Genomic DNA, 24,753 nt, shown 5'->3' with positions numbered 1-24,753 from the left:
ATATCTCAAGGAGCTGGATTGTACAAAACAGATGTCACAGACAAATCTATGCAATCTGTCATTGTCCAATATCACACTCTGGAGAAATACAAAAATAACATGGACAGTGAAGCCTTGTAATAGTCCATAGTGGTTAAACATCATCCAAATTCAGTGACAAAAAAGATCAACCAATTTACTTTTACTGGCTCAGTAACTGCTTACCTCACATATTTAGACAGTTTTTAAGTTTCTCCTAGACTGAATTGATTTTTCAACTTCTATGTATCACAACAATTAATTTCAAATATAAGAAAAATTTTATTGGTCCATTAATCTATAACAATACAGTCACTCAGTATACAAAAGGAAGTGTCCATAAAAACCATTAACATGCTTTATGAAGGCAAAGATGTTAACTATTTTACAATGAAGATACTACAATTCTGAAATCTTTACTGATCCTTAAAAGTCAAACTGTTACAGTTGCTACAGATCATAACACTAGCAAAAAATAAACTAGCAAACCTCCACTTTACTGAACTACAGCTTAATGAAATCACACAAACATGCCAAAAGATTCCCTTGAGATACTAAGAACCTTGAAAAAGACTAATTAAAATCCCCTCACCATTAAGAAAATGGATTCATCTTTTGACTATTTTGCATCCAGTTTTTGAACATGGCATATATGAGACTGAACACCATGCATTGGTGGTGAACAAAAAGCAGACAGTGAACCAATAAATTCCTACTAAATCTTTTCTCAGCTTGTATGTTACAAGTGGAATGATTTTCTCTGGAAGCTAATTCTTCCAGCTGTCAGCGTGGATGGATGTCTAATGACATCTAAGCACCCTGACTTGAATTGGTAGAGGAAAACCAAGGCTACAGTATGATCAACAATCCAGTATTTCCCCAGAGCTTTCCAAAATTCTTGACTTTGCACTGAGGCTTCTTTGGCAAAAGCACAGCTGCAGTGCTGCACCCTGCAGCTCTGGTGAGCAAAAGCCCTGGAAGCTTTAAGCTGCTGGAGTGTTTTCAAAGCTGATGACTATGGCTCCAAACAAGTTTGTGCAAACGGCTGCATGCTACACACTGGCAAATACTGGAGACTGGCAAACAGGGAGGGAAGTCATTGTGGCTTGTATCTGAAATAAACTCCAGCTTTTTAAAAACAACATTACTGAACAGGTGTGGAATTAATGAAAATTTGATAAAAAACCCAAGCCAAAACGGGATATAAGATTTAAACCTACAGAGTTTCTTTGGGCACTAGAAAGCCGTCATCATGCCAGCCTCTCTACTTCAAACCCTGCACAGTGTGTCTGCATCGCCACTGTGGAGCACTTGGGCATTCTGCCATCAGGATGTTGAAAATGCAAAGACATACCAGTTCCCAAGCTATGTATCTTGTTATGAGTACAAAAAGCCAAAGCTTTCTAAGCACTTGACCCCTGGCATTCCCTTGTATAGTGATATGAAACATTGAATTCTAACTACTGTTTACAAAACTGAAGACATTAGTAAAATGTCCTGGTGCTGATTATGTGTTTCCCTCTGACAAGAAATTGTAGGCCTCTTCAGAAAATAAGCGGTTTTCACAGAGGAAAACTGATCCGTATAATAAACTATTATTACTGACTTTCCTTCAATGCTGCAAGTTGTCCTGCTATGAAAAGGAAAGTATCAATAAGACCTGGCAAAGAGGTCTTTGCTAGTTTCTAGCACCAAAGATATCCCATTTGACAGGCAGCATGTTGTCTGGAAGGGAAACAGGTTTGCAATGCCTTTAAGAAACAAATCCAAGGAGAAAAAGCAAATAAAGTGAGAAGATACAGCCTGCAAGCAAAAGACATTGCTTCTAAAGCCCAGAAGGAAAAATGAAAGCAAAATTTTAGCTGCAGATAATCTCAATTTATCTAACCACATTAAGTACAGTCTTGTGGTATTTTGCTTCATCAACTTACTTAGGAGAAAAGCCTAACAGTTTATAGTTTATAAAATATTTATTGCATGTTTTAAAAGCAGTTAATTATTTTGTTGCCGATCTGTTCAGAGATGCTCACAATACAGTGGGCTGCTAGCCAAAGTACAAGCAGCACTATCTCGATTATCCAAATTTTCCTGATGCATCAGTCAAAAACAGAGAACCGGCTTTTTTGTAAGTACAACGGTTACTTCTTTAATAGCAAAGTTCTTGCCCAGAAATGGTTGCAGCAGCGGCCGACGAAGCAGTTACACATGCACAGCTTATAATACCAAAGCGCTTATAGATTTGTAAAAAGGTGCTAAACCACAAAATAAATAAATAAATAGACATGCAGTGTTCATGATTCTGCAAGGGGGCAAACCCTCTCTCTGGACTGTGCATACATTAGCAAAATGCATTACGCATTTCAGAGGAAAGTGGCCCAGCCCAGCCAGGATCTACCACATGAGTTGGGCATGTACAAGCTGTTTGAACTTCATGGAAGTGCCTGAAGCAGAAAGCTAAGAGTATAACAAATATATAATACCTTTGATGTGTAATTGCAGTGGAGTTCCTTACTTGGCATGCAGCTGCAAGGGCTGCCTGCACACTTTGAGGAACTAGGCAGCAAACAGCAAGCAAGCATAACCATCTAATTTCCATACCTTCCTGATAAGGTTTTATTGTCTCATTTTAGTAGTCCAGAAACTTGGATTTAGAGACTTGCTCTTTAAGTCTGCCCCACTGATTTTACACCAAAAATGAACCAGTCACGGTTGTGGCTCTTTGTTGCCTTCATGAGAAAAACTAAAATTGTTCCGGTCTCAGATGATACTGCAGCAGTGAGGTCCCAAAAATCTTTATGATGGCAAATTTGAAAAAGTAGAAGAATGCCAGTAAAATTGTTTCACCTTCCTAGCAGAACAACTGCCAACACAGTCTGTTCCTCCAAGAGTCTCTTAAATGATAGCATTATTTCAAATTTAACTAGAGGAAACTTCGTACAGGACATGTCCCCTAGTCTTCCTGTTTTTTGTAAGCTTCCTCTCTTCACAGAGCCCAAAACTACTAGGAGCCAGAAACGCTGCACCAATTACATCCGGGAACAAATTCATTGAATAATTGTGGCACAAGGAGGATAGACACTGTGCAGCTAACCGCCTCAAGCAGAGTAGTCACCTGCACTTTCAGGTATGGGGAGAGAAAGTTAACTGTTTACAGTTTAAATGTAAATGTAATAAAAAACTACTTGTTTATTTACAAAAGCATCAGGCTACTTGTGAGTTTTCCCAGTTACTTTTCCACTGCACAGTAATACCCGAAGCAGTCTTATCCCCAAAGGTTTGTCAAGCACAGATTATTTGGTCTTCCACATGCACCATGGGTCTGACTGTACCTTGTACACACTGGTGTAATTTTCAAGGCAGCATCACCCAGTCACAGGCTCAGTCCAGTTTTCCCGTTTCAGTGCCACAGGAATTATTAGTTATCACAGCAGTAGATATAAAGGCACTTCTTGAAAAGGTTTTTTTAAAAATTTCATTTGCATGAACTGTTTGGAATATAGGGACTGGGCATTTGAATCCTTGACCTGAGCTGAGGATTTTAGTAAGTAGTTGCACATGGAAGTTCACAGTACAGATTTTACAGCAAACACTAAGGTTGTAACATTTGCCTGGCCAGCAAGAAGTCTTGCCTTGATGAGGAACTAGAGGCTTTGCACACCCAGGTGCACTAGTTACCAATTACTTAGAAAGGCCTGGAAGTCCATTGCTGGATCTGGGGTAACAACATGGACACACAGGCCCTCAAAATTATTTTAGAGGTTTTTTTCTCTCAACATTTGCTCAGTAGCAGACAAAACTGTAATCAGACATTGCCCCATTCCCACCCTATGTATACCTGCAGATTTAGATGCTTAAGGTCAATAGTTAGTAGACTAAGGAGGAAGGAGAAGCTTAGTGAGGTGAGTGCTGTCTAAGAATGGACTCATGCCTCACTGCAGACTTTCTTTTTACAGTCTTGTTTCCTCTGTGCAAAACCTATCTCCTTAAAGACAAACTATAGAAAATAGAGCACAAGAAGGTGCAGAAAGTCCTTATGTAGGTACTACGTAAAATAAGCATTTTCATAAACAATTAAGAAATTAAGAATACCCATTGGCCAAGATATGTTTTAAGACCCTCCATATTTGTGACTGGGATGCAGGCTATCAGAATGGGAGAACACTTACCATTCCCTGCCTTATAGTATATGCCTTCTTCTGTAAAGCTCCCTGCCCTGATTGTTCTGTCACAAAAAACATGGCTACTTTAGAAAAAAAAAAAAAAAAGTCAGTTTCTCATAGTACAACAGATATTGCACTAGAAGGCAAATCCTGGGAGCCTCTAGGGACCAGCCAAGGCAGGAGAAAGAGAAGAGGAGCCTGGACTATTCGAACTGTAGCACACAACTCTAGCACTGGATCAAGATTGTTTATCAGAATAGCTGCTATGAGGTAGGTGGGACAACTGTTCGTCGTCACTGCACAGCCCATAAGCTCTTACCTTAGAGATGGAACAGATAAAAGCTTTTAGACTGAAAATGCTTTAACAAAGGCCTTTTTCTGCTGCAGAAGGATCTCCACAGCAAGACTCCAAATGCAGGCAGATATATACTGACAGGTCTCCATGCTAGCAGAGCTCTTGGTCAGATCAGAACCTCTCAGTAAAAGCAAAGGGAAAGAGAAAAACCTGCTTCCCTCTCCAGAGCTATTTGTTGCTTTTCTGACTAATGTCAAAGCCAAGATTCAACTGGGTTTTTTTTAACTATTGGTGCAAAGAATGAGAAGAGCACCGAGACAGTCACTGCTGGACAAAATCCTTCTCTTAGAGCTCTTGACAGATGTATTTTGAGACTCTAATCACAGGGGTAGGTGGTAAAAGTATAAAGGACTGCAGACCTGTAACTTTTGTTTCAGGTAACAGTGCACAGGGTGGGGAAGATCGCACCCCTTGAAAGCTCCAAGCAGAACAGAAGACCTGGGATACCATAGCAAAAAGTCAGCCAAAAATGGTAATGAAAACAAGAGCAGAACTGAGATCCATTATATTGAGAGTACTCATCAGCTGTATATTAGCCATCAGTTATCGCAACAGAACAACTAAGGCATGCAAATCTTTTTGCCGCCTCATAGGCCCCTATGTTGTGCTTTTCTTTGTTTTGCAGAAAGCATTGGGTGAAGATTTAAGGTTCAATCATATTTGAAAAAAAAAGAGAAACTGGTAAGTTGGTTGATTTTGTTTATATGTTGCATACTTCACATTGTATGTGTATGTATATTTATAGAGGGAGAGAAGACAGAATCTCTGGGACTAGTAAAAGTCATAAAGTCATCCAACCTGAATGTAGATAACTATATGAATTCAAACTTACCCAGCATTTAGGGCATTTGAGCTGTTGTTCTACCACCAAATCATCTGCTCAGAGCAAAAAAAGGTGACAAGGTAGGGTTTAATATTATCAAGCCATTTGAACTAAGGCAGTTCCTTGTTATATTTGTGCCTTCTGATTTTGTTTTTATGACTGCTTACTCATGTTCCACTGCTTGGAATAGGAGTTCTCCAAAATAAGTTTTGTCTCCGCTAAAATATTGGTTGGCTAACTCCCATCCCAACAGCGAAACTAGTATCAACAGAGAAGTATAAAACTATAGCAGTTAGAAAAAATACTTTCCAACCAACACAGGTAGAAAAGGAAGATGACACACTATCGTCCTTTTCCAACCATAAATGCATTTAAAATATTATAAAATTAGTCATGGAAACAGAACTGAAGATGCTGGGAGATCTTTAGACACAAGCTGAAGCAGTAGCGTAGAAAAGTAAGTGAGCACCCCACTTTTAAGTTTAACAGCAACTGACAGTGCTCCTGTGGTTAGCATTTGCTCAACAGCAAACATTGTGAATGAAGAATGTACCATATCTTAAATCCCCATGCAGTACACTCAACTTTTAAATGATCTGGCAAAGCAAATTTGGGCAAAATGAGAATTTGTGTGTAGGACTCCCCTTCAGTTAATATCTGGACTAGATCTAAATTGCATATAATAGCTAGGTGCCTTTTAAAGTTATAACAGAATAAATACTATCATTGGTAGATTCCTTTCTCAATCTGGGTGTACAATAACTTAATATATTTAATATGTAGATAAACAATTTTTAGTAGATGCTTTGGCAATCAAATTCTTATACATTCTCTTACTTCTAATGAAGTATTTAGATATGGTTTTGGAAAAAAAAATCTGCATACTACTTACAAGAATTATATGCTTTACAAAACAGCATTCCAAATCATCACTGCAAACTGTAGAAGATTGAGTTAATGAAAAAGTATAAAAAGGAATGCATATTTGCTAGAAGATACCCAACATTTACAGGAAGAAAGAAAGAAGATACATCTGCACCATGATTTTTTCTTTTCTTGTCTATGAAGCCAGAGAAAAAATGTCAGTTATTTGAAAAGCATTTCACTTATTCCAGTTCATACAAGAACTGCGTTTCCTACATACCACACGAGCATTATAAAGTTCTGGAACAGATTTGTTCCCTTAGGCAATGCTTGTTCATGATAATAAAAAAGGTAAAAAAAGTCTTCAATCATTTGTTTAGTCTGACTGAAAAGATACTAGCTGGTACATTATGATAAGTGGGATAGGTGTTTCCTCACTCAAAAAAAAAAAAAAACAACACACACACACAAAAAAATCCCCACACCAAAAACCCCAAATAAACATGCAAACAAACAGAAAAAAAAAATCAGAGGAAAACTTAGAATGACCTTTTGACTGTTCACACTGAGAACTCTCTGGTTGGGCAACAGAGTGGAGCAATAAGAGTCCATAAGTACAGACAGACACAAACCCAGCAGGAGACCATCTTAATCCAGAAGATGGACCAGGTTCCACTGAAGAATTTTTCAATCTGAGCACTTTCATAACTGGTAAAGAAAAAAAAAAAAAAAAGCAATAATCACACTATTCATATCTCAGACTGCAGTATCCTCTACTTTTCCAAGTGGGTCAGAGACATTAATTAGGTTAACTCATACAGGAAGCAAGGGAAAGCGCCCTTTATAGAACAAGATTTTGCTCAAGAATGCCTGGGAATGACTTGTGATGTCTCTTCAAGCTTCTAACATAAGCAGAGAAGAGACCCTAATAGCAGATCTTCCTGTTCACGTATTCTCTCTCAACACAGAGAAACGATAATTACTCAGTTTTAAAGAAATACACTTACTGGAACCAATGAGTTACTGTCATCATCACGTAGAGCGAAGCCAGGAAGAACACAAAGTGGAAGTAGGCATAACTGTACACAGTGCCTTTCTTCTCATCATAAACCACAGTCTGGCCTCCCCTTTTTTCAATGTGATCTTCAGCATCAGCTGCAAGAGACAGGAAACACGGAAGTTTTTGAAAATGTAATGAGTACTGAAAACAGCAGCTGGCTTCACCAAGAACACAAATCTACAGTGTGATTTAGGAAAGCATGACTGATACAGATCCTACACTTGAACATATCTTTGCCCTCAGGTTATGGGCCTAAACCCTTAGTGAAAAACTGGACTAACACTGAAATCCTGCCTTATAGCAGCTTCCTGGCCTACTGAGTAGTTTTGGGACCATTTAAATTGCTCTACCTGTATGATATTTTTCTGGCAAGTCCATGCTGATAACCATGATTGTACCAGGTCTGCAAAAAGGACACTCCCTTCTTATCTCACTCCTGAACTGCAGTCCCCCCAGAGCTGCTAAACCAAAAATCCAGCAACCAGTCACTCCCACAGGCATGCAAAGAACAGAGATTATTCTTTGTATGTTGCAGTTTAAAGAATTAATACCTAGCCTAGTATTTTTAAAATGGTGTTGTGACATCTCTAGCTTCCCTCTGTAGCCTAACTTTGAGCAATTCATCTGCTTCAGTTTGATATGCTACAGAATGAGGATATGAGCAGCTCTTCATCCACAGCTGTGTTCTTACTTTCTTAGTTTCGGCCTGAAAGCCACAAATAAGTTAAATTTTGCAGTGAAAACAAAATTACCATCTCCATCAGGTACACAGCAAAAGCAGCAACGAGCTACCTGTGGAACAGACAACAGGAAGAGGGTAAGAATCTGTGCTACAGCAAAGCAAAACATTTGGGGAAGGAAGGTCTGTTGTGTCTATGCTACAAACATTAATTTAGAAAAGTCTGGTTTGTATTTCCAACCAGCACAAAACCAAATTAGGATTTAACCAACAGTTCATAACAACAGTTTCTAAGCTTCAGAAAAACCTACTCAGTAAATTTGAAGAAAGGAGACATTCTTTAAGAATTACTCTATCTTTTTTACATAACTTTGGGTCCAACACAGGAGCAAATAATTACCACAAAACGATAGAAAAGCTATGGTGAAGTACATTTGTATTTAGGGGACTTACCTCTTCAGATCTGCATACAAGTTCCTTTTAGGAAATTTCTGTACTAAGATGAAAGTGTAAGTAACTTTTAAAACTCTGATGCCATCAAAGACTGAAACAATTAATGATTTATGTATTCTAGGATAGCCAGGGGATTTCTGCAGGCTGGAAGAGGAAGCTGTTGGCCCACCAAAGCCCATCCCCCTGCGAATCCTGAAAGGTGGGAGAAACCATTTTGCTGTGTCCCTCACAGGAACTCTGCAAAGGCCCAGGAGACGCTGGAGGCTCGTGGTATGGCCTGTGACACTATCCATGGATATAATAACTCATAACTTCTTTGAGTGGGTGGGCTTCCCTCCCCCAACCCCAAAAGATCACGGCCACCATTTCAACTGACAGACATGGAAGCTGCAACTACCAAGTTACATCGCTGGACCTCGTGGGCAGTGACTATATACATTTTTCCACTCTCATCTTTTTTTTCTCTTACTCTCCCTTACCCTTATCCTGTCTTTTCCTTCCCTTATGCATTTTTTCCTACAGGTCATCTTTATACCATATTTCTATAAATGATAGATATAGATGGTAACACCCAAAATAGCAACATATCTGTTTACCTTTGAAACAAAACTGTTCTAAAATAAACCCTACATATATATGTTTTCAAACACATTCAGTGTTGTTTCCCTCTAATCCACGCCAAGGGATTTATTAATAAGAACCTGGGTTACCCCATCCCCCCTTTTCTGGAGCAGGTCAGAACAGATGCATGGGTTAGAAATTACAACTGCAAAAGTATAAGTCAGAAATGTACTTATCTTTGCCAGATTCTGCTGAAGTGGAGCCAGAATGAGCACAAGCAGAATGAATCAAAGAAGGAAGTTGATTTTTCTGCTTATTTAAATGAAGATGAAGATTTCCTTTTTTTTTTTTTTAACTGATGGAAAAAGGAAAGCTGAAATCGACACTTTCTGTGTTGAATGGTAACATAAATGAAGAAAAGGTGTGGACCATCTAATAAATATATAAGTATTTTCTGCATCAGACCACAGTACAAGCCAGCACTTCCTGTTGTGCATCACCAGTATTATTTGTTCTCACAAAATCCTTCTCTGGGATTTATTTTGCTTGTGGTCTGATTAAGACAATGAACCTGTTAGGGAAATTCACTTCCCTAACTATTATACCAATCAGTCTTTATAGTAAGAAAGTGTATTAACTTTGTTTACTTATATTAGTTCACATTATTCAGTGCAATGTAGTGAGGTACTGGAATTTTACTGGAGACTTTGGTATTGTTCATGCTTAAGTTAAACAAATCAAAGAACAGCCCAGCCTCGGAAATAAGGACTTTGCTTCTTGGAAAATTACAGCTGTCCATGAAGGATAAAAGATACCCCCGAACAGCAAAGATAAGGCCACAATCCTAGCCCCTCTAAAACATCTTTGAAACCATACCAGCATCATGGATAGTAACTATCTCAAGGCTGACTTCAAGGATGTCTGAATCAACAGACAAGAGGCAAGAATGCTGCAGAAATACAGTTGCTTTGCAAAGTTTTACTATAATTAGATAATTATATTAGATGGTGTCTGTGCTAGTGATTACTCAAATCATGCTGGACCTGAATGCTTGAAGGGTATAAGAACTCTGTGTAAAACCATGTTTGGGGTGCCCCAAGTTGGTTGGAACACCACATGTGCATGCATGAATATTTTCCCTTGCTATTCTAAAGTTTGTGTTTTAATTTCTCTTATTCGTCAAATGCGCCAGTTGCATGTTTTCCCAGAAAGCAGATGGTAGGTCTTTAAGGTAAATTGTCCAGCAGAAACATCAAGTGGCAGTTTTTACTCTGCATATCCCTGATTACCTGCACTCACTGGGTTCATAATTCATGAGAAGCCAAAAAGTTCATTCTTTTTCAAGAGACTGTCTGAGAGTTTAAGTAAACCCCTTATTCTGTATCTTTTTCTACTCCGTGCCAAGCCTCACCTACAGTGCCAGCCTGAGCTACCCTGGCGCTGCACTCACATTCTGCAGCAAGCACTGGGTTCCCTCAAACATTTTACTCAATTGCAATTAAGTCCTGGCACAGAGTGATGAAATTAGCAATGCTGGCACACACACCCCAGCCCCTTATACACGCTCAGCTGCCTCCAGCACAGACACTGACAGACCCTCTGTACAGCAGCAACAACTGCAGAGCTGTGTTCACTCTGGGCTGAGAGACAAAGCCATTTGCCACAGGGAAAGCAATCAGAGTGCAATTAGTTACCCTTCATCTGTCATTTCTTTATATTTACATTCAGTGGCTCTTGTCTGGCTCTTTAATATGCAACAGTCTGGAACTAATCCTGTGGGCAAGTACTGTGGCAGACGAGATGAACCTTCCCAGTGAGGGGCCACATCCCACATCCATGCTATGCCAGAGGCCCCCAGCCTTCCCACTGCTCCTTCCACAGGGAGCAGACCCACACCCCCTAGACAAGACCTCTTATGGTGTATGGTGGGCAAAGGAGGTGCAGGGGTGTGAAGGGCATCTGTTTGCTCTCCAGTGCTCCTGATGCCATCCCTCAGCACTGGGCAGGATGGCACAGCTCTTGTCTGGACCTACTTGAGACAGACTGAGCCAGGTCTTGGTGCTAAGTGTCCAGCCAGTTGGCAGGCTGCCCTGTACCAGCACCTTGTCCAGCACCCTGTCCAGCTGCAGCATCCTGCCAAAGCGAAGCTCCCCAGGCACTGTGTAACACTCCCATAGTGAAATGTGTTTTGCTTCCCTGTGCCCAGATACTGCAAACATCAAGTGCCTCAGCAGATGCTTCTGCATTTTTGAATTCTCACTAACACTCTCATTAAAGACTTGAAAAAAAGAAGTTAAAACTACAGAATGAAAGTAACACCAATGCAGAGAGAGCTAGGGAGGGAGATTCATCTTCCAAACACACACATACATTTGAAGAGTGACACTTCCAAGCCTAAGTAAGGGGTAACTGTTACTCAGCAAAACCCCACTCATTTTCTAGTGTTTTTTGGGTGTTCTCAGGATAAGGAGGCCAAACAAACAGGCAGGTGGAATGAAGAAACCTGTACAGCTGAAACAGGGATGAGAAATGTCATCAGAGATGAAGTTATAGGCAATAAGAAAGGAAGTACTTGTGTGAGGAAATAAAAATGAGATAAAAAGTTGGGATCGTAATCAGTTGGTATGAGAACAAAGGCAATCAGGACTGAAAACATTCAAGTATGCCTCCACTTCTTTTTCTGATAGCTTTCCAGCACACTTTTCCTTTAAATGAGAGGACATGAGCTTATGGAGAGTACAACATTTACAGGAAGTCCATAGGATGTTGAATAGACTTCAAGAGCAGCAAATTATTTCAGTACATAAAGGCACCTCCACCAAACCAGCAAGAGCTACAGAAGGGTCAATGCAGAGAGGCATGTAGGACAAACAAGTTTCTGTTTACACCTAATTACAGGCCATGAAAACAACAAGAAAAGCAGAGGAGAAAGTCTGCACAGAAATCCCGTGGGAAGAAGCAAGAACTCACTTCAGTTTCAGCTGTTGCATATATTCCTCTCAGTGCCTCTGAGCTTGATCGTGTTGTTGAGGTCAAACTAGGAGGAAAAGAAGGTAGTGTCAAACTCCAGGGCATAACTCTAACCTCAACAGGGTGACTTTTCGACATCACAGCAAACATAAATAGCCTACGCCCATGTCTAAGCCAAGCATTTGCCTGGATGCTATCATAAAGCACTAAGTACATAAAAAGTTCTTTCTGCACTGGTACAAACCAACCTGGCAGATGGCCACTGGCCAACTTACTCTGTATCTTGAGTTTAAAATTAGGTCACTCCTGAAAGGTGGTGAGTTCACCACCAGACAGCAGCAAACATCTTAGCACTCCAATTTGCAAGTCAGAAGAGATCTCCCCTGCTGTGCACAACGAATGCTTTTATACTCAGTTCACAGCCATCACTTTGGCTCAGCATTTCTGTAAAGGCTTTGCCAGCGAACTCACAGGTCTCTGGCAGCAGTCAGTTTTCAAAAGTAAATTACCAGTAACTCTTGTCAGTGTACCAGTTCCTAGAAATCACTTTCTTGCATGACTGTAGCTGTCTGAGGGGAATTCTTTTTAGTTTTGTTTGATAGGAAACATTTCTTTCAGTCTTGCCCTTTTAGGTTGTGTAATGCTTTGCTGTACAAGCCTTGGTAAGTAATGCTTCAAAAACATTCCCCTTGAACACCTTCTTATTTCCCCAGCTGCACAGTACACTTCCCTAGACAAGTTACATGAATATTGTCTGCATTCTTGAAACACCTCCCTGAGGCACTGGAAATGCTCTTCTACCATGAACTAGATCCATGGTACATGATATCCATTTATTTTATATCAGAGTTAAACAGAAGACATATGCGTATTTGATAACAGAAGAGTAAGTCTCTTGTTTTCACTTCAAAATTATGAAGGAATTTCAGTACGTGAATTTTGAAGTGGACTGATTCAGAAGCAGAATTTGCTCAAAAACCTGCAGCAGACAGGCAGTGTTGTCTCCTGGCAAGTTGCACAGCCAAAACACAAGATACATCACCTTTCAATCATCAGCAACTTCCCATCCTAGAGTATGACTTAATTTACTGATGTGAGCTGCAATAATATAAGGTGAGCATCAAAGATACATGGGCATAAAGAGGGGTTTTCTTAGAGCAGATCTCTGGCAAATCGTGATGGCAATACTGTGCTCATCACTCATCCAAGGAAGCCCTAAACCCTTCCAAACAGTTTGCTTGTTTCAAAAACCCCCAAGAACAATCATAGCCTCTGCCAAGAGGCTACAAAAATTTCAGGTAGATTTTTTAGGTGGACATAACTGCATAGAGCTTTTCTTATGAAAGAGTAAATAGAGGATCAAAGAACCCTGGGCTGAAGGACAGGTGGAAATTTTTTCCCTCCACTTCTAGATGTAAACTGCTCTATTTGATTTTAATGAGATATATTTGTTTCAAAAGTTGTTATCTTGTAGAACGTTTTTAGCTAAAACATTTATAATTCGGAAACTGAGGAGAATATGAACTCCCCAGCTCAGCTCTATTCTACATCTCTCTGTGATTTTGCATGAGCTCTGCTAAAAGCCTTCACTGTTTGGACCACAACACTGTATTTACAGCAAGGTAATTGCAAACCCCCAGACTTACCAAGAATATAAAATGCAGCCAAACAAAATTGTGGTACCCAAGCCAGTAACCAGGTTTTCATCTCTATGCAGGCCTTGACTGAATTCAGGTACACAGATTGTGATATTCCGATTGTTTTCATCCAGGACTTCACAAAACAGATCGAACAGAAAGAACAGTTTGCAAAGATAATTTCGCTGCATTTCAAAGTAATCTTCAAACTGGCAGTTTTCAATGAAATACTTTTATTACTTCAGACACTGGGTAGGTACATTTCAGCTGTTTCAACCTATCTTTTAAAAAAGATCAAAAAAAAAAAATCTGTAAAGCTGATTTTGTAGACTCTGTGTTTCAGGCAAAACAAAAATCCAACTTATTAGGATACTAAAATTCTCTATTTGACCACAGCAGACTGAAAAAGAAAAAATCCATTTTGTAGAGTTAGAAATTAGAAATTGGAAGTCTGCCCACACTCCACAGCCATATAAGATCAAGACAGTGCAGACCTGAGCCAGAAATTTCTTTGACAGAAAGGGTGCCTTGAGGACAACAATGAAATTCATGCACAGTGAAAAAAGGCAGTCAGTAGTAGCCCTATTCTCAGAGGAATATACAGAAGACCAAGGGAAAAAAGGTGCACCAGTTCAGGTAATATCTTGTCTCAGCATCTAATCAAATCCTACTTCTAAGTCCCTGAAATGAAGCCAATTCAGTCCTTGATGTTCCCAGTTGCATCTGGCATTTTGATATCTTCCTGGAATCAAGGCAAGGCAGAGAGTATCCTGCAGTATCACCCCAAAGCAAGAGATTACAGCTTCACTTTATCTCAAATCAAGAGCTTTTTGAGTCAATGCTGCTTAAGGGTATCTCCTTCTACTTTCCAGTAGCCACAATGCATTCCCATTGAGACAGCACAACTGTTGGTAGAGGCAGAGGAAGAAATGCAGCAAAGGCTACATCCAGGTTAAAAATAAACTCAGTCAGTTCCCTGACCTGGTGGAGGAGGATTTTGCATGGCCCTGCAGTGCTGCACAAATAGCCTTATAAGGACACAGAGGGGACAGTGCGGAGGTGAGAGCAAAAAAAGAGGATGATTAGCCTGTATGGAATACCTTCGCCAGAGATGTGCAGATTCCCCTACCTGTATCCATCAGGGACACATCTGCAGCAAGGCCCACTGTTTGGTCAGCATTTTAATGAAGTCTGGCACCAAAAAGCTAAGGTATGTTATAATAAGCACAGATTCAAGAGACATAACTTTTTGTTTGCCTGTTCTTTCTAAATATATTTGCAACTCTCTTTGGGTGTTGCAAATACTTGCAGCCTGCATTTTCTTCTGGCCTTGTATGCAAGGTGTCCAATTTGAAAGTCGGACAGTTTGGAAATCCCTCCTTGACAAATTAGGGTAATGCCTTAACATAGGTAAGTTAATGGCAAACCCGAGTGACAGGGCATGGGACACCACAGAAAGTACCAGCACCCCATACATTCTCTAGCACGTTTGACAGGCCAGTATGGAGAGTCCTATAACACAGAAAAGGGAGGATGGAGCATATCAGAGCAGATGACAACCATGAAAATTCTCGGTCATGGGAGCACAAGGAGGAGCATCTGATTCAAGGAGGTCTAAGAGAGAGTGCATGATGCATACTCTGACAAATGCAATGACCACACTTGCAACACATACAAGAAGAATCAGAGCATTCATTTAACCTCTTAAGTCTTTGTCAGAAGCACAAAACAACACAAGGCCAATGATTTCTTTCCATACATACTTTCTTCCCCTTCTTTTTCTTTTTACACTGTGTCGGGAGTAATTGAAACACCTTCTAAATTCCACTCTATATTCATTCAAAGCACTGCTTTAGCTCTGTAAGTAAATCGTACTCCTAAATGCTGTCTGGTTTTCCTTTTTAAGTCTAGAATACTTTTGTGTGTGTCTGTACATATACAAGTGTGACAGAGATATTTTTTCCCATGTCTCTCCCCTTTCTTCTTGGGAAGTGTCTGTATAAACTTTTGCTTCCTGCCAGTTGACTTATTTTCCTCTAGTTATTGTTTCAGCTATTCAAGACTTAGAGTTGAGCAATAATAAAAAAGGGTGTTTTAGTACTAATTCAAGCCAGAAAAGCCTTCTTTAAGTGAAAAGAATGCTTCCAGTCCAAATATGTGAAGCTGATAGTTATCTGGGTAAAGCAAAGTTTAAGTTGTGCTTGTGAAGTCTTGCTGGGGTTTCATAGTGTAAAGACCTTCAAACTCTAGGGAGTTCCATACTCCTGACTTGGAATGCCAATGGAAGGCAAGTGGAGTTCAGGAAATCTGCTGAAGAACAGCATCATCTCTACTGCAACATAACTCCGAGTCCTTTCTTGGAATGTTTCCTCTCAAAACAAAATATGAGTGCTACTCAAGTCTTTTCTCCATTAGGAATCCAGTGCTAAGGCTATCTAGCACACTTTAGCACACTTTTTCTAGAAGAAAAAAAGTCATTTTAGTATATCCACTCTTTAGCACCTACTAACTGGACCTAGTAAACTTTCAGATGGAGCTGATCACCCAGCAAGATCTAGAGGCATCCAAGAGCCATTTGTTCCAACTCCTTTTCCATCATGAGACCAAACACATTACATGTTTAGTCATACCCTATTGTATGAGAACGTGCACTTGACGTAGGAAGAACAGATTACAAGACTTTGGGAAATTTTTTCATAGGAAACAGATTGAAATTGCTCTGATGCAACAGATGCAACTCATGGAAGGTAAGTTAAGCTCCCCTAGACTAAACCATTTAAGGTACATGGAGAGTGCCAATTGCACAGTCTCTCTACTGCATAGATATGTTTGTATATTTGCAATTTCTTCTGTGAAGGCCAGAACAGATCAACACGTCTATATTCCATTACTTCTATATCCCCAAATTTGTTATTTCAGGTTTGCTAAATTCTTGCTTTTAGTACATGGGATGTCTAAAAGAATTTACATAAAGTATCAGATAACTTACTAGTTTCTGGTGGTTTGCTGGATAGTGCTGAGAAAGTGAGGTACATGACATAACAGCTGATAACTCCTGACTGCAGCAAACCAGAATGGGGCTGACCTTCACAAGAAAGAGGAAAAAAAGTTATTTTTGTAGACAGTTTAACAAAGTGAAAAAGAAATTAGTATCCTTCAAAGAACAGTATGACAGTATCTTTTATTTTTACTTAGAGCAGAAAACAAGGATTTGAAGCAGATTGGATACAGTTCCACTGGCCTGCCAAGAGAAAAAAGCCAGCTCTGCTGGCATTTTTAGAAAGTCATTAGAGATTCACGTGTAAGTAAAGAATCACCCCTCTGCTTTCGCCAAAAGCACCAGCTTTTCAAAAGCTATTGACCAGGTGCCACAATACTTTTATTTCCCTGTAAAATCGGTGTTGGAGTCGCTTTACCATTTTCAGGTCCAATGTATTCAAGATACCAACAGCACACATAAAATACACCAAAGTATGAAATACTGCTGTCAGCTCCTCTGGGCCCAAACTTTACAAACTACACAAGTAGTCAAAAGTAAATGGTAAAAATAGGGTGAATGAGTTTGACAACTTCAACTGCTAGCACTACAAGACTTAGGTAAGTTTCACAACTTACAACAACTTACAACAACTTTCAACAACAACAGCCATCAGAGCATGAGCTTTTTTACAGTATGACTACCTGATGGCACACCCAAAGTGTCTCACACCTCTATAGTTTTAGCAGTACAGATGACCAGCAACAGCACTTCATAATGTAGATAAAGAGACAAGAGCAGCACCAGTTCTGAACTATCATTAGACTTCCTGCCCAGACATGGCTCATGCCTGCAGGCACACAGCTGAAACAATACCCAACATCCAAGAGGAGAAGAGGTCAGTGGACTCACAGTTTTGGACACAGGGCGATATGGCCACCAGCGACACAAAGAGGCACAGGCCCCCGTTAACTCCGATCAGGACCTTGTTGTACATGCAGCCCTCTGAGCGAGTGTAGAAGAGAGCCATGAGAACCAGGGCTGCCACAGCAATGGAGTACAAGATGAGAGTGACCAAGGCAAGCAAACCGCTCCACACTTGCTTGTGGTTTGCACCTGCAGTCCTGGGGAGAGAGAAACAAGCACCTTATCTTTGTCTTTCCTTTCCCAAAACATAAAATTCTAATAGCTGAATAGTTCATATCCTAAACCCGAAAAACAGTGTTTGCGTTCCTGAAGCACATGTGCTCACTACACTAACACAGACCCTTGCCAGGTTCCTCCCAAGAAACAGAGGGAAAAATTCCTTAGCATCCAAGTTTATCTTCTATAGAATCATGCTCAGCCCTTTCTGTAATTATAGCTCAGCACTGACTCCCATAACTCCCAGTCTCTGCAATCAGCCCATCAGCACATCTCAGCTCAGTACTTCAGGGATTTCCTCAGTGGCAACTTGGAATGTCCCAGGCTCAACAAGCCAGTGGTGGTCTCCACACAAAGAGAACACAGCCATACTGCTTAGCATGGCCTCTCTTCTGCACTCTCATCTTGCAAAGATCACCAGGGTTTAAGAGTAGCAACTACAAGAGTTGTTTTGACATGATGGGCTGTTTGGTGTGTGGAAAGTCTTTTTAATTTGTTGTTTTTTTTGGTTTTTTTTCCTGGTGTTTTGTTGAAACATGACTTATTTTAAAAGAATATTTAATGTAGGGAGAGTTAAAGCTAAATGCTGCTACCGAAAATCTTTCATCCACAAGAAAACAGCTACAGTTATCAGCATTAAAAATATCTGTGGTATAAGGAGCTCTCACCTCTACCTCCCCAAAAATTAATTTAACAAAGCCCAAAGATCTGCTAAAACTCTTTCTTTGCAGTTGGTAACCTAACTAGAACAAGAGAGGATTGCAAAAGTTTGTATAGGAAGAAACGCGAGATAGAAAGGTGGAGGCAGGAGTTCCTGCATATATGTGGGAGGCCAATTTAAGTATATTGAATTGATGAGAGGCTAAGGGCTTGGAAGGTTATAGTAAATACACTTAAATCAGAAATCAAGTCAGTGCCCAAATGGGGTATATGTGAGTTGGTAATGGAATCTTGCCCATTTAGATGACAGGAAAGAAGATGAAGAGAAAGTTGCAGTTCTCATGCTGAGAAAAAAAAATTGATGTGCATTAACCTGACACAAGAACGAAGAATTTATCAGCTTACATCATTGCATACAGTTTCACTATTACATTTGGCAAATCCAGTTTTACTCTCTTGCACCACTCCACTTCTTAGTAAGTGTATTTTCATATAAAATATAAACAAACTTTCCAACTGAGGAGTTCTGCATCCCAGCACACTTACTGGAAGCCGAGCAAATCAGATAAAGAATAAATCAGCAGAGTAGAAGTGAATAACAAGGAAACATTTCCTCTGGTAGAGGAGAAAGTAGATGAATATTGACATGAAAGTGTCTTCTTCCAAAAGTTACATCCATGGTACTGCTCTTTGTTACTCTTTGTTACGAGAAAAGTATTGGTCAGGAGTGCATCAGAAGTTTAAGCAAATAACTACTTGCCCAACACATACCAATTTTTATTCCATTTGTGTGCGAACTCAACCAGCAGGATGAGCTGAATGACAATGAAAAGGCATCCTCCTGTTGCTCCTACGTAGCGCCAGGCTGCAAGGCAGAGAGGCAGAAAATAGGTTAAACTGCAGTAGCCTTTCCTTTGAGATAAAATGGAATTATTGTCAATGCAGGGAAGCTGTTAATGCGATCTGAATATCTCAAGCCCACAGATGTAGCAGGAGATAAGAGATTTCAGATGAAAGGCCAGCTCACTTAACTCAAGATTAGCTTCCTTATGAATTCAGCTTGCAACCTGTTACACTTTCAACACAATCATACTAGGACGCCTACTGAGTTTCCTTAACCTAGAGAATTTTTGTTGAGACTATGAGATACTATATTCAGACAGAAAATACTGAAGCCTTTATTTGTGTGACCAGAGGAGGGAGGTGGTGTGAAGGTATTGCACAGGAATTTAAACTCTGAAATTGCAAGGTATTACCCAGCAGTAAAAAGGGAAATTTCTTCCAATCCAGGTTACAGCACCACAGAAAAACAAAGGTGGGGTTTATGTACTTACAAATACTTTTCTAAGCCACTCCCAAAGAACATTTTGTATTCACTGACTAATTTTAAGACAGGTTATTTGCCTACTTAACTGGTGACCTACATAGACTGTATTTGGGTAGCTGTTTGGGTACTTTGAACAACAGATCTCTTATGTGCAACATAAGAAGCCTCTGAGGAAATACAGATACCTATTTTAATGTTTAGCTGCATACAGAGTTTGTGCTTCTGTGCAGTGCATAGCCTGTAAATTACTCCAGGAGTGCAGTTGATTTCAGAGAAGAAGGAAATGCATCAGCAAAATTCAGTCATATCCTTCTGTTATGTTTTCCTTTCGATAAAAGCTTGTATCAGTGAAGTGAAGATGAGAACGGTAAGGGCATGTTTCCATTAGCAGTTCACACTGAGATTATTTTTTCTTTCTATACCACAAACTTATTATTTGAAAGCAAGCGAGCATGCTGTTCTTTAAACATACAATATAAAAAAATGGAAGAAGATAGTCTGTAAAAAGGTACATAAAAAATAGACAGAGCACCAAGTGACGTGTGTTTGGAAGAAGTGGAATAGGAAAAAGCAGACCACCAATGGAATGAATAATTAAGTGGTCAGACTCTCAGGATATCCCACTGTCACAGGATATTGCAGGATGTTTTATGGGTCCATAACAGATAAGGTTAATATGGCCAGTGGGGAATTAACACTACAGCCCATACAAACCTAGTGCTTGCATGTAATATTCCTCCTCCATGATCAACAAACTGGTGAGCATGGGTAGCATGACAAGAGACGTTTGGGTTTTTTTTAAGAAAAAAATAAGCAATAAGGAAGAATGCCCCCCAAACAAACAAAACCAAATAAACAAAATCTCAAACCAAACCAAGTAACAGTGAAAGTTTCTTGATAGAAAGGGGAAAAAAAGAGAAAACAATGACATATAATTCCCAATTCATCTGCAAATCTCAAATTCAGAGACTGACTAGAGGACAATTTAGCAGGAAGTGGAGAATATGGCTTTAGAGTGAAATGTCAAGACGTAGTATGGGGAATAAATCTTGTTATGCTGTATTTCCACACTAGGTTAGATTGCTGTTGAGAATCAGCACAAAAAGTTCTCTTTCTCCTTTTCTGCAAACGCATCAGTTCTTGAAGACTTCTCACTATGAAACAGGTCACTTGCAAAGATAACAGGCAGTCTTGCTTGCTCATGAGTACTAAGCACTGTACTGCTACATCTTTCTAATCCAAACAATGTCCTTAGGTACTAACAACAAGCACATATAGCCATCCCATAACTTCACAGAGGAGAGGAATAGGGGCATTACTTCTGGGACATCAAACTGAGCCAGGACCAAACAAACTGCAAGAGCAAGAAGCTGAATTATACCTGTCAGTGGTTCACTTGCACTGGTTTTTACCTTTAATTTCCCAGAATACTGTTCTCACAGTATGTCTACCCACTCTATTCTCTTCCTCTATATTACTCTCTCCTTTTAAACACACTGGCTAAAGGAAACTGGTGTTCTGAACAATGTAACCAAGTCCTAGTGGAAGCAGGCATCATATGCAAACAATCCTTTGAATTGCAGATCACCTTTCCACCTGTCCAGACTCAATAGCTTACGGGCCTTCAAGTATCTCTCTCACAAGAGAGCAAATTCATCTCAGTAGCACCAGGATTTTTGCTCCTAGCCCAGAAGACTCCAGTGAGAAGCTCCCCTCCGAGCTGGCATTTAAGTGCTGAGCTAGTACCAGCATGCTTGTGTGGTGCCAGGCTGCCTTCCAAAAGTGGAAATGCTTTTGACATGTCATTCTTTGCAGAGTACTCATACCATGGTCCAAGAAATCTAATTTTACTTTATTGGATTTATGCCACCAGCCTGAAAACTAACAACATCCCAAATTCTTCTGGGTCATTGCAGTTTTTCAGGCAGCAAACACCAGCACCTGGCAGGTCACTGTGCCCCCTTGAGCACTGGCACCTCCCCAGAGTACAGCATGACGCCCAGCTAGAGTACTACACCAGAGCTACCTGCACAAGCCAAACTAACATGCCACTCTGTGTCCTTGAGTGAACAACGTATTTTGCACCATTACAGTTCCCTGTTTCTTAAAGAATTTGCAAGACAGCACTGCAGTGGTACTGTTACCTATCCATTTGGCCTGCTCTTGGTCAGAAAGAAACATGCTCTTTCCTGCACATTTCCATGAAGACATGTCTGTGCACACAGCATTCCCCCCCAAAACAGTTCTGAATACTCTTTTTGCACCAGGCCCATACAAGCTTTACTTGAAGAAACATCATGATACTCATGTTGATCAGAGCTCTAGGGTTTTTAACCACCCACAAGATAGTACAGATCAAAGCAGCGTAACAAAGTAAGGAGGACATACCATTGAGGAAAGTGTCCTGATCAGGAATGAAGAAGGCTCCTGAGCACATTGCTGCCAGAACTATAAGTTTAATAAGCCAAAATCTGGATCAGAGGAAAAGAAAAACAACAAAAAAAAAACATCACCTGTTTATAATAGGAATTAGAGGTCTTCAAATCAAGTACCACAAGAAATCTCTATTTGAAGCCCAACAAGAGGCAAAAAAACCCTTGATTACCACTTTAGTTTTCACTTGACTGCACTATTTCTGCCAATAGCAGTAAAATCAATTTTTGTAATTGAAGGGAGCTTTTTTGCTATTATGACACCCAAGTGGAAAGTTGGCGGCACAAACCTCTAAAGAGATGTGAAAATTAAGCAATCAAACAAAAAACTCACCCGTTATGAATGTATGCTCGGCAGCTTTTGCTGCTGTTAATTTTGATGGTGAACAAGAAGAATAAAAAGAAGAAACAGGCCATTCCAAAACAGACTTTGTACACTGCAGAGTATCCCACCAACTTCTCGCACATCTCACCCGCCTGAATACCCTTGCACATCTCCTTGTAGAACGGAATCTGAAAAGCAGAACATGTTATAAGCTGTTAGATAGGACACAAGGCCCTCATAAAAAAGCATGTCTATGTCTGTGCATCATAGACTTTTCACTGGCTTCTAACACCTTTCACTCTTGACACCCCTTCAGCCTGTATTTAAGGATTCAGGTGTTATAATAAAACGTAAAACACAAGAGACTTAAATTTTCAGAACCTCCATTCCTTACAGATGCTTTGGGGTACAAGCCCACTTCACTTCAGCTCTGTTGGCTCAAGATATCCCTGTTCCTTACTGTTTATACCCTCCCCCTGGGGACCTTCTCCATTCTTCTCATGCTTTACAGCAAAAGACTCTGGTTGCTTCAGCAATTCAGCTTACATGAGTGGCTTGGGATGCCCTGGGTGGCAATGCAGACTGAAGCACATCCAAGCATCACCAACCCTCCTCTCCATTACAGTCTCTGAAAGGGAGTTGTGCCAGTTGCCCTGATTTTGTTTAAAATTAACAGAAAGGCAGGAAAATTCCACCCTTCTCTTAACTCATTAAATATTTGCCTTTGAGGCCTTGCTCTCACCGCAAGGGGAAAGCAAACAGCTGCACATTTTGGCTTCAGTTTCAGCATATGGACGTGAGGCTGGGTGCTCAAAAAGAAGGTCTGTGTGGCCAGGACCCACTGGTGAGGCACCTCTGTGCAGAACCTCCCACCACAGCCAGGGAACCTTTCATCTTCACAGAAATACAGGCATTTAATTAGAAAACCACTGTCCCTTCCAAAGAAAAAAGGGCCTCTGTATGCTTACAGCTTACAGCTGAAGCTAGTGAGACCAGTTGAGAAACACATAAAACCCTCTGGAGCTGACTGGTGATACCTGTACAGGTAATTGGAGGAGAGAGAAGACAACATGTGGCAGAACACAATATAATAAATAAATAAGTAAATAAATAACTTTGGCAAAGGAAACCTCTTCCTTCAGCAGGCAGGTCAGTACACAGAGCCAGGACAGTGAAAGAACAAACAGGGCTTGGGAGCAAGCCATCAAGCAGCATTCCCAGCTGTGTCGAAAGCCCTCTGAGATGCAGGAAACAAGGGATAAACAAGTAAACTGCCAGCTTCCAGCCAACTGGGCTCTGAAACCCTGCCTCCTTCAGCAGGGTATGCAATTTCCATTCTAGTTCCAGGAAACAAACCAGTCAAGAGCTCTACAATCCTCTGTGCGGTTTCTCAAAGATAAATTCTTTTACAGCTCACAGCAATACCGAGTTGCTGAGCTAAGGATAGGAAACCTAACTACAACACAGAGCTGATCCCAGGTGAGACAGAACAGCTGAGGAGATGAAAAGCAGGTCTGAACACAGCTGCATGGTATTACAAGAATGGATTCAAGCTGGGCCACTGTGAGTTGCTCTTTCAGCAGTAACTCAGAGATGAAGAGCCAGTGCATAAGAAGATGGACATTAAATGAGTAGCTGTAGCTAACTTGCACCCAAGAGTTTTTCGAAAGCTTCTGAGAAATTGTCTGCAGCATCAACAACACTTTTCCCAGGTCTTGGAAGGCAGTGAAATGTCAGACCAGGCAGACGTGCCAGCATTCAAAATGAGCAAATGGATTAACTGGCATAATTATGAGAACTATCAATGCCACAGTGATGCCAGGGCAAGCCAAGAGGCCACAGCAGTGCCAAGGAAAGCATGTGGGTTGTCAGTTAATGTTTTCCTATTCTTTGCTTACAAAACCATCCTTCAGCAAAGGTTAGAAAGACACATAATAATGAACTAACAACATTTCTGGGAGAATTACTTATTTGTTTGATAATAGTATTTACCAAGGAGACAGATTTCTGCAAGATCTGTTCTTGGTACCAAGCACAATTTTGCTTACAAGACTTACAGAACAAAACAAAGGACCATAGGACTTGATTGTCTAGCTAACTAAAAACAAATTTCTGTGTAACTAGAAATAGGTATCTTCTTTAATTGCATACTGATGGGATTTTTGACCCTACATGTTCTTTTCTCCATTAAGAAGTTATTTCCTTACAGATCTGGCTGAGAGAAAATAAATAGATTCACAAGAACAATAGCTCAATTTGTGCCCACACAAGCAATAAAGAGCTCAGCCATCATGTAGTATCCACAATGC

General features: G+C 40.3%; 1 protein-coding gene across 8 annotated transcripts in view; it reads right to left on the bottom strand.

Moving 5' to 3' along the window:
• SERINC5 (serine incorporator 5) overlaps positions 1 to 24,753 on the bottom strand; it is a 73,519-nt gene that overhangs the window by 19,599 nt on the left and 29,167 nt on the right. For 4 of the 8 annotated variants that reach the window (XM_050330091.1, XM_050330090.1, XM_050330092.1 and 1 more), the window contains exons 3-12: positions 22,454 to 22,632; positions 22,076 to 22,158; positions 19,132 to 19,225; positions 17,470 to 17,681; positions 16,570 to 16,665; positions 13,590 to 13,716; positions 11,944 to 12,010; positions 8,033 to 8,072; positions 7,228 to 7,375; positions 6,770 to 6,928 (exon numbers count right to left, since the gene is read on the bottom strand). In XM_050330091.1, coding sequence (XP_050186048.1) covers positions 6,781 to 6,928; positions 7,228 to 7,375; positions 8,033 to 8,072; positions 11,944 to 12,010; positions 13,590 to 13,716; positions 16,570 to 16,665; positions 17,470 to 17,681; positions 19,132 to 19,225; positions 22,076 to 22,158; positions 22,454 to 22,632 — 1,194 coding nt within the window. In that variant the 3' untranslated portion in view covers positions 6,770 to 6,780. Of the gene's footprint in view, positions 1 to 280; positions 6,929 to 7,227; positions 7,376 to 8,032; positions 8,073 to 11,943; positions 12,011 to 13,589; positions 13,717 to 16,569; positions 16,666 to 17,469; positions 17,682 to 19,131; positions 19,226 to 22,075; positions 22,159 to 22,453; positions 22,633 to 24,753 lie in introns of those variants that run through there. The other 4 variants (XM_050330095.1, XM_050330087.1, XM_050330093.1 and 1 more) reach the window with 2 other exon arrangements.

The sequence above is a fragment of the Myiozetetes cayanensis genome, unplaced genomic scaffold, assembly GCF_022539395.1.
Source record: "Myiozetetes cayanensis isolate MyiCay16 unplaced genomic scaffold, myiCay2020 scf4, whole genome shotgun sequence".
Classification (NCBI taxonomy): domain Eukaryota; kingdom Metazoa; phylum Chordata; class Aves; order Passeriformes; family Tyrannidae; genus Myiozetetes; species Myiozetetes cayanensis.
This window is presented reverse-complemented; position numbering and strand designations above follow the sequence as displayed.